The sequence below is a fragment of the Grus americana genome, unplaced genomic scaffold, assembly GCF_028858705.1.
Source record: "Grus americana isolate bGruAme1 unplaced genomic scaffold, bGruAme1.mat scaffold_495, whole genome shotgun sequence".
Classification (NCBI taxonomy): domain Eukaryota; kingdom Metazoa; phylum Chordata; class Aves; order Gruiformes; family Gruidae; genus Grus; species Grus americana.
Genome location: NW_026561752.1, coordinates 1 through 9,853, shown reverse-complemented (window position 1 = coordinate 9,853; position 9,853 = coordinate 1). Strand labels below are relative to the sequence as shown.

Sequence of the window (9,853 nt, the reverse complement as noted above, 5' to 3'; positions counted from 1 at the left end):
GAGGGGCAGGCAGGTGCCCCCAAGCTGCCTTTGGCTGGCCTCATGGCCCAGGGGAGCAGAAAATGACAAAGGAAAAGGAGGGAAAGGAGAGAGTGGAGGAAGGGAACGGGAGGCATCGGCCATGTTTTCAGAGAGCCCAGGCTGGCCCCTTCCAAAGGGCTGACACCCTTTGCCGGAGGAGCGGGACATGCCCAGCCCCTCTCCAAGCAATGGCCACGATTTCCATCCTTCAGTCTGGCATCATCTTCTGCGTTCACAGGGCTCCTTGTCTGGGCTGTCACCAGACGCTTTAGCAAGGGGGGCACCTTCTGCTGCCACAGTAGCGGCTGGTGATGCAGGAGAGGTCACAGCACCCAGAGTTGATGGGCACTCCGTCACGGCTGAGGATGCTGCCAACAGCAGCGGAGGTGGAGGAGCCCACGGCAGTGCTCTGTGGGAAGGAGCTGAGGATGGGGCCAGGAAGAATCACCACCACGGGGGAGGGCTCAATGACAACGGTGGAGTTCTGGCACTGCCTGACGCAGGGCTCGTTGCAGCTGTTGGCCAGCGGGGTCGGGCCGCAGGGCTGGCAGGGCTGGCACTGGTTGTAGCAGGACATGTCTCAAAGGTGGAGGTGAACCTGGGAGAGAGGACAGGGGGAAGCAGAGCACAGGGGTAACTGAGGAAGAGCCTGCGACCCCACCAACAGGAAGCCAAGGCACCTGCTGGGTGGGGAGGTAGAGGCTGTGCAGGGGGGAACAAGGGCTTCTTTGCCTGAGCCCAGCGGGGTTCTTCAGACAGCAGCCAGGCCCAGGGATCCTCCTGCCTAGCCTATAGCCAAGAAGCTACCCCAGCCCAGCCCCAGCCTATCTCCATGACAGACCATCTCGCCTCTGCTCTCTCCCACGATCATGATCGCAGAACACTAACAGAAGACCAAGGAGCAGGTATCACCTGGGATGTCGTGGAAGGCAAGAGTCCGTCCTAGAGGAGGAGGCGGAGGAGAAAAGGGGGTTCCAACTCACCTGTTTCCCAAGGAGGAGGCGGTGATGGAAGTGGTTGAGAGAGCGACCAGTTGGTCTGGCTTTTATACTGGCCTCTAGACTGCCTGAGGCCCAAAGGCAGTGCTGCATAAGCTACAATTTTCCTGCCTGCTCCGAATGAACGGAAACATCCCAGGGATGTGTTGCTGTGTCCCTCTATGCTGCCTTTGCATTTCCTGGTTATGTCATGCCCATTCCCGCACGGATGCTCCTCATGAGTGCTGGGATGAGAGGCCCCAGGATCTCCGGGACAAGCATGCCTCAGTGCTCTTCCGGCTGAACAGGAAGAGCCCCATCTGCTCCGAGCCCTGCAAACCTGACTTGTTCTGCTGAGAGCCGACATATTTTCCATGTAAGAACGATTGGGCATAAAAGGAGCCCTCAGACTCCACACTTTTTTTAATGTCTGCAAGTTCCTTTTGATGTATTGTTCTTACATAGATGTTTAGAGGAAGAAAGTAGTGACCATATAGACCTTCTCTTCTAGAAATATCGACTAAAACAAAATCAGGTTGGATGGAGCTTTGAGCAGCTGATGTGATGAAAGATGTCCCTGCTCGTGGCAGAGTGTTTGGACAAGGTGGTATTTAAAGGTGCCTTCCAACCCAAACCATCCTATGATTCTAGCATTCTGTGAAAAAGAGGTATACATATATAGGAATTGATGAAGTCCTCTAAGCCGTACAAAGAAAGCTAGTTCGGTGCTAAAAAGATGATATGCTGAAGTACCAGGCATTGGCAGATAATGTGGCATATTATAAAAATATTTGGTAAGAAGCACAAGCAGAATGAGAAGCAGGAAAGTTTATGTCTTCCTCTGAATGAGAAACTACAGGTCATTAGTTGATATGGAAAAAACTCAGACCCTTGTGAGATGCTGTTGAAAGCAGTATGATCTGGCAGACTTATGTATCAGGATTGACATCAGCCTGCAATATAAGATTGTACAGAGACATGGATCAGCGTTTTCTAGATTATAGAAAGTGAGGTGGACAATGGGCGGAATGAGTGAGCTGATAAAGTGAGGGATAGCTGGATACACAGTCAGGCAGTGTAAAAATGAGTTTCTAGCTTGATAGGTCATGCACAGAAGGTCTGTGCGCTGCAGTTCCCAATTTGGACAATGCCTTTAATACCATGATTTAACTTTTGGTCAGCCCTAAAGTGGTCAGGCAGTTGGACTAGATGATCATCGTAGGTCCCTGACAGAAAACTATCCTGTCCTATCCCATCCTATCCCATCCCATCCTATCCTATATCTTTCTAACATAGTGCCTACTGACACCCTGTGCTTCACCAGCATTGGCAGCATAAGCAGGATGTGGCCCACATTATCCATGTAAGGTATTCTCTCAAGTCACGCTACCCTTGGTGGAGCCAAGGGACTGTGGAACTCTTGCCCGCATTCAAGAAATATTTGTGAGATTTACTGTTGCTGTCAGGTGACTTGGACATTCAGTATCCCTGACAGTCCACCAGAGCCATGGCATTGCTTATGTGTTTACTACCAGTGATCGGGTCACCATAGAGGCATGTTGTTGATTATCTGTTTTATTGCCTCAATAGAATTTGGATTATGTGTTGTCAGACTCCATTACTGTTCAGACCACACTTTCTCTTAAAGATACAGAATATGGTAGAAGGACTGCAGACACCCTGCTCATGACGCCTGGAAGCCCAGGATCCGTCACTGTGTGGGCCATGCTGTCCCACCATCTATCCCTGCCTCTAGGTTTTATAGTCATTTATAGTCATTAGTCCAAACACTTCTTCCTTATCTTCTAATATATTTTACGAGGGCATGTAGTGATAGGACAAGGGGTAAGGGCTTTAAACTGAAGGAGAGTAGATTTAGATTAGATGTTAGGAAGAAATTCTTCCCTGTGAGGGTGGTGAGGCCCTGGCACAGGTTGCCCAGAGAAGCTGTGGCTGCCCCTGGATCCCTGGCAGTGTGCAAGGGCAGGTTGGATGGGGCTTTGGGCAAGCTGGTCTAGTGGAGGGTGTCCCTGCCCATGGCAGGGGGGTTGGAACCAGTTGATCTTTAAGGTCCCTTCCAACACAAGCCTTTCTATGATTCTATGATACTCAATATTGCTGCTGTGGACTCGAAGCAGTCACTGAGAAGTGCAGGCAGAACACATGAAATAACCTGCTGAGTTAAACAGTACTGGTCCCTGTATGGACTCCGGAGAGGCACCAATTGTCACTGATCTCCATCTGGGCATTGAGCCGTTGACCACTACCCTCTGGAGGTGATCATACAACCAGTTCCTCATCCATTGAACAGTCCACCCATCAAACTCATCTCTCTGCAATTGAGACAGAGGGATGTTGTGGGGGACCGTGTCAAACGCCTGATGCCAGAATGCAGGGACTGATTGCTACAGGCTTAGGAGCAGCTGAGTATGTCTTCCTTAGCTCCAAGGAACAGTGACTGGAAGGGACCCATTATCCTCTGTCCCACCCTCCCCTTCCCCTGGCAATGATGAAAGGTCTGCTTGTGCCCGCACCTTCCCCCCCACCACCCAAGGCAATGCCTTTCTTCCTTGGAAACACGAGACAAGGACACCAGAAAAGGATTACGTGGAGGCAGAGGATGTGATGCGGAAAACTTTAATGACTCTGACGTGGGAAACAAGGTCAGTTCTAGAGGAGGCTGCCAGTGCAGGGAGAGCACCAGCAGCTGCAGAAAGTCTGTGCCCATTGCCCACGGTGGAGATCCCTCAAGGCATCCATCTGCCTGTCCTGAGAGGGGTCAGCAGATGCCTCAGGTTGGCTCCGGGGGTTTTGCGGCCCAGAAGAACAGAAGACAAGACAGAGATGGAAGAGGGTGGAAGGCCATGGAGTTAGACTTCGGCCATGTTTTCAGAGAGCCCCAGCTGCCCTCCTTTGAAGGGCAGCACTGGATGCTCAGCCTCTCTGAAATCGATGGCCAGGAGCTCTGCTCTCAGTTGACAATCTAGGTCTGGATTCCTGGGGGTGCTTGTCCAAGCTGTCACCAGTGGCTTTAGCAAGGGGGGCACCTTCTGCTGCCACAGTAACGGCTGGTGATGCAGGAGAGGTCACAGCACCCAGAGTTGATGGGCACTCCGTCACGGCTGAGGATGCTGCCAACAGCAGCGGAGGTGGAGGAGCCCACAACGGTGTTCTGTGGGAAGGAGCTGAGGATGGGGCCGGGCAGGGTCACCACCACGGGGGAGGGCTCAATGACGACTATGGAGTTCTGGCACTGCCTGACGCAGGGCTCATTGCAGCTGTTGGCCAGCGGGGTCGGGCCGCAGGGCTGGCAGGGCTGGCACTGGTTGTAGCAGGACATGTCTCAAAGGTGGAGGTGAACCTGGGAGAGAGGACAGGGGGAAGCAGAGCACAGGGGTAACTGAGGAAGAGCCTGCAACCCCACCAACAGGAAGCCAAGGCACCTGCTGGGTGGGGAGGTAGAGGCTGTGCAGGGGGGAACAAGGGCTTCTTTGCCTGAGCCCAGCAGGGTTCTTCAGACAGCAGCCAGGCCCAGGGATCCTCCTGCCTAGCCTATAGCCAAGAAGCTACCCCAGCCCAGCCCCAGCCTATCTCCATGACAGACCATCTCGCCTCTGCTCTCTCCCACGATCATGATCACAGAACACTAACAGAAGACCAAGGAGCAGGTATCACCTGGGATGTCGTGGAAGGCAAGAGTCCGTCCTAGAGGAGGAGGCGGAGGAGAAAAGGGGGTTCCAACTCACCTGTTTCCCAAGGAGGAGGCGGTGATGGAAGTGGTTGAGAGAGCGACCAGTTGGTCTGGCTTTTATACTGGCCTCTAGACTGCCTGAGGCCCAAAGGCAGTGCTGCATAAGCTACAATTTTCCTGCCTGCTCCGAATGAACGGAAACATCCCAGGGATGTGTTGCTGTGTCCCTCTATGCTGCCTTTGCATTTCCTGGTTATGTCATGCCCATTCCCGCACGGATGCTCCTCATGAGTGCTGGGATGAGAGGCCCCAGGATTTCCGGGACAAGCATGCCTCAGAGTGGGCAGAAGACATGGACTAAGTGCCAGAGGGGTCCAGTGGAGGCAGGTGATGTCTGCCTGGGGCACTCTGGTGGGTTTCTTTTTTCATCCTGCTGACAGGAAGAGCCCCAGTGCTCCCAGGCCTGCAATCCTTGGCTTGTCCCCCAAGGGCTCCTGTGAGTATGTGCCCTGTGCTCCTCTTTCCTTCCCTCATGGCTCGTGCCAACAGTCAGTGGCTGTGTCTTCCCGGGCAGGCAGGCTGCACTTCAGCTTTTCAACTCGCTTGTACCTTAAGCTGCCCTCAGGAGGAAGTTGCCAACCTCTTTGGGGTTGACAGCCTTGAGGGTTCATCGATTGTGGGGAGAGGCCCAAATGCCCTCCAGCTCAGTTAGACCATGTTGTCTACAACTACGTCCAGACAGGTTTTGTCTGTCTCCACAGAGGAAGACTCCATGACTTCTCTGAACAACCTGTTCCGGTGTTTGACATCCCTCACAGCAAAAAGTTTTTTCTTTGTGTTCAGATGGAATGTTATTTGGGTTGTTTTTTGCCCATTGCCTCTCATCCTGCCAGTGGGCACTACTGAGAAGAGTCTGGACACATAAACAAAACAAAAGGTCTCTGCTTCATGGTGCCCCTGGAGCAGGGGATGCACTCTGCTGTCCTTGGATGACCTGCTGCCTGGGAAGGAAGGGAAACCAGCAGTAACAATGGAAAGCTTGGGATGGCAGACTGAAGGCATCAGGGAGGAATCTGATGGGCACTTCAGCTTTTCAACTCTCTTTTACCTTAATCTGTCGTCAGGAGGAAGCTGCCAACCTCTTTGGCCTCCTCCTCTCTGTGGACGGTCTCTGTCCAGACTTAACATAAGACTTGTCTTAACAATGTTGCCTGTGCATCTGTCCTGCTTAGATTGCCCCATCCCTGCTCTGGCAGGGAGGTCCCCAGCAGTTCCTCAGTCACACTCTCAGCCCCTCGTTGTCTATGGGGACGCAGACGGGGACACAGCACTCAGGTCTCACTGGACCTCGAACCCTGGCCAACTCTTTCCATGCTGCCTTCAGGCAGCCTCGAGGGGCTGAGCTGTTTCCCAGGGTCATGACTCATGTAAAAGCTTTGAGGTTACAGGGGACAACAAATGTGGTAGCGGTGTTTCCAGGAAAGTAAGTGTCCTGGGAAAGGGAGACTGGGGGCAGCCTGGAAAGACTGACAACAGCCAACTGGACCTGTCAGGAATCACATTAGAGCAGTCAGAGCATGTGGCTGCAGCTTCTCCAGATGAAAGACTTCATTGGGCAAATGCCAAATCATTTTGCAAGGATGCTTGCTTTTAAGGAAAAGCTTTTCAGAGCCAAACCGGTCGGTGACGGTTTCCCCTGTGTGGTGATGCCAGCTGATGCGGGAGTTCCCTCGCCTTCCCCAGACCATGGGGCCCTGAAGCTAAGTCTCCTGCATCTCATCCAAGGCCAAAAGGCTGGGAACAGCTTTTCCCAGGCACTCCCTCTGGATGGCATCCCTTTCCTCCACCGTGTCGACTGCACCACACAGCTTGGTGTCGTTGGCAAACTTGCTGAGGGTGCACTCGATCCCACTGTCCGTGCCGTCGACAAAGATGTTAAACAGCGCCGGTCCCAGTACCGACCCCTGAGGAACGCCACTCGTCACTGATCTCCACTTGGACATTGAGCTGTTGACCACAACTCTTTGAGTGCGACCGTCCAGCCAATTCCTTATCCACCGAGTGGTCCATCTGTGGAATCCATGTCTCTCCAATTTAGAGACAAGGATGTCATGTGGGATAGTGTCAAATGCTTTGTACACGTCCAGGTAGATGACATCTGTCACTCAGATCGATCCCTCAGTGCCTCAAAATTGGTCTTCCCTCTGTTTGTTGCATTTAGAGCAGTGCCTTTAACTTCTAAATTACACTTTTCTCTAGACTGCAAGAAGCTGATATTATTATAAAGCTCTAGGTGTGCATATGCTGTTTTGAAGCAAGCTACGGAAATGTTAGTATTGTACCCCAGGGTACGTGTGCTCAATGGAAGCACATGGTGGACTGCTGCTTCCTCTGCCCCAGCTGTGTTTGAGGGAGGGAAAGAGAAAGACACAGCATGTCCTCACGCAAGGAAAGCCCTTGGGCGACCAGCCAGGAATTGCAGGGCTGGGAGCAGCTGGGCCCCTTCCTGTCAATGCAGCCACAGGCAACCCCACGAGCGTGCCCCAGGCCAACATCACTTGCCTGCCCTGCACCTATCCGGCACCTGAGCTGAGTCTTTTGCCGGCACTGACACATTCTTGCCCCGGAAATCCTGGGGCCTCTCAATCCCAGCACTCAGAAGCCGCCTCTGTGAGGGAATGGGTATGGCAAGAGCCAGGAAATGAATAGGCAGTGTTGGGGAGAACAACCACCCAGCCCATGTCATTAGCTGAGATGATTTCTGTTCGTCACGAGCACCTTAGAAGATTGCCACTTCCGTAGAAGCTGCCTCTGGGCCTGGGGCAGGTCAGGGCCACCATAAAAGCCAGTGCGACTCCTCGCTCTCTCATCCACTTCTCTTGTCTCCTTCTCCTTGGGAAGCAGGTGAGTCTGAAGCCCTTTCCCCACGCCCTTTTTCTGGTCATGCAGATGCGTGCTCCTCCATCCTGTGCTGGGTTGTGGCGCTGCTTGTCTTGGGGGGGGGGGAGAAGGGCAACAGCGAGTGTCTGGGACTTGCCTGAGGAGGCTCTTCTTTTAAGAGATAGTCATCAGCCACCTTGGGGCTGGTGGCACTTTGCAGTACCATGTCCGGATGAGGCCAAGAAACCCTTTTCCCTCACTGCAGGCGCCTTTCACATGCTCACAGTGGGGTGTTGGACTCGCGACAAACTGCTCCTCACATGTACCTGTGCTCTAATTAGTCTCTACCCTCTCTCCCAGGTGTACCTCTGGCCCAGAGAAATGTCCTGCTACAACCAGTGCCAGCCCTGCCAGCCCTGTGGCCCAACCCCGCTGGCCAACAGCTGCAATGAGCCCTGCGTCAGGCAGTGCCAGAACTCCATAGTCGTCATTGAGCCCTCCCCCGTGGTGGTGACCCTGCCCGGCCCCATCCTCAGCTCCTTCCCACAGAACACCGTTGTGGGCTCCTCCACCTCCGCTGCTGTTGGCAGCATCCTCAGCCGTGACGGAGTGCCCATCAACTCTGGGTGCTGTGACCTCTCCTGCATCACCAGCGCTACTGCGGCAACAGGTGTCAACCCTGCTAAATCTGCTGGCAGCTTCCCCTGGCAAGATCCTCCAAAGACCTCAGAACGTGCTGCTGGAGAGGAGGCAGAGATTCAGGGCATTCTATGTAGAGCTTTGGGCCATTGTTTCCTTCTTCCACTCTCCTCTCTCTCCTTCCTTTCCTGTTGCTGTCTCTCAACACCAGCCTAGCGGGGACCTGTTGGCGTCTCTCCCTCTGCAGAGTGGGCAGGCAGACAGTCGTGGCTTCAGGTGCTCTCTGTGAGCCACCTCCTTCTCTTCTTTAGACTCATTAAAGTTGTGCTGCATTCAAGCCTGGGCCTCCGAGTCCTCCTTCTTCTGTGGCAAGTCTTCCAGTCTGGTTATGACAAAAGGTGGCTTCTTGGGGAGAATTAGCTTGGGCGCAAAAGAGGACCCTTCCTCATTCCCAGAAGATGGGAAGGGTAGGACTCACTGCCCTGGGTTGTCTTTTTTGCCCTGTCCTTGGAGTTGAGGAAGATATTCTTGGCTACTTCACAGCAGATGGCCACCATTCCTTCAGCCTTGCTGTATATCTTCCTAGATGGGCCTGAAGCACTGCTTCCTGGATCACATTCTGTGAATGGGGAGACCAAGCCCTGTGTGAGGAGCCCATGGCTGCCAATGGATGAGGTCAGCAGCCCCTCTGGCACTCTGGGAAGGGATCTCCTCTAGCTCTGGATTGAGCTGTGCTGGGGATGAGGCTCGAATAGAGGATGGCTCCAAAGGGTTGAGGAGTGGGCATATGGAGTCAACAATACCACAATTTCATCCCCACTTCCCCTCCCCTCCATTACCCAGTCTAAGGTCCATGGCCAGCACACATGGGCACAGGCTGACAGGCGCCTCATACAGTCCTTCAGCACCTGGCATGGCCCAGGTGCTGTCCAGGCACGCAGGGCTGAGGTAATGCACAAGTTAGGATTGGTAGCAACCAACACAAAGGAGTCCCCACTCTCTGTGAACCCAGCACCCCCATGGGCCGCTGCAGCTCTGGGAGAGCACCCAGTGCCCAAATACCCGTGGCTGCTCTGTGGTTCCTTGTCTCCTTTAAGCCTAGGGCAGCTTTCCTGAGCCTTTAAGGTTGTACCACTGCCAGATCCCAGCTCTGCTCTGGAAAGGCTCTGTGCAAGAGCAGTTACCCCCTCCATCCCCACTGGGCCACGGCAACAGTGGGACACATTTCTGTGCTCAGAAGCTTCTCTGATCTGTCTCTGCTGGGCCATTCGCATGTCTCCTGTGTTGGCTGATATTCTCAGGCACCAGCTGGACCAAAAACCTTGGCATATCAGAGGCCTTGGCCAGGAGGAGGTGCCAAGGCAGAAGGGTGGCCATGCACATCGGGAGCTCTGTGGACTGCCTTCCCCGCAGCAAAAGGTGAAATTCCAGCAGAGGGCTTTCTGCCTGGAGGCTCAGTTATGAGATCCTTCATTGCCTCCTAGCCACCCAACTGTGAAGCAAAGCGATGAAGGCGTTGAGGCACTGACCCATCTTCCCTGTTATCGAGGTCTGTGTAAGCCCAGCTCAGCAGGCCCTAAGTCCACAAAGCATCTGCTCCTGCATATCCCTGCAGGAAATCCCCGCTCTCTGGCCACCATCCCAC

The 9,853-nt window shown here is 53.8% G+C and overlaps 3 protein-coding genes across 3 annotated transcripts; 1 reads left to right on the top strand and 2 right to left on the bottom strand.

Moving 5' to 3' along the window:
• Window positions 1-289: 289 nt before the first annotated feature.
• On the bottom strand, window positions 290-598 carry LOC129200793 (feather keratin Cos2-3-like). The gene has a single exon (XM_054812052.1). It carries the CDS (start codon window positions 596-598, stop codon window positions 290-292), a length of 309 nt encoding a protein of 102 aa, XP_054668027.1.
• Window positions 599-4,029: 3,431 nt separating this feature from the next.
• On the bottom strand, window positions 4,030-4,338 carry LOC129200785 (feather keratin Cos2-3-like). The gene has a single exon (XM_054812048.1). The coding sequence runs from the start codon at window positions 4,336-4,338 to the stop codon at window positions 4,030-4,032; it is 309 nt and encodes a 102-aa protein (XP_054668023.1).
• Window positions 4,339-7,950: 3,612 nt separating this feature from the next.
• Window positions 7,951-8,255, top strand: LOC129200794 (feather keratin Cos1-1/Cos1-3/Cos2-1-like). Its single transcript, XM_054812054.1, is given in 2 exon segments — window positions 7,951-8,218; window positions 8,221-8,255. Coding segments are annotated over 2 exon segments (303 nt in total).
• The last annotated feature ends 1,598 nt before the right edge of the window (window positions 8,256-9,853 follow it).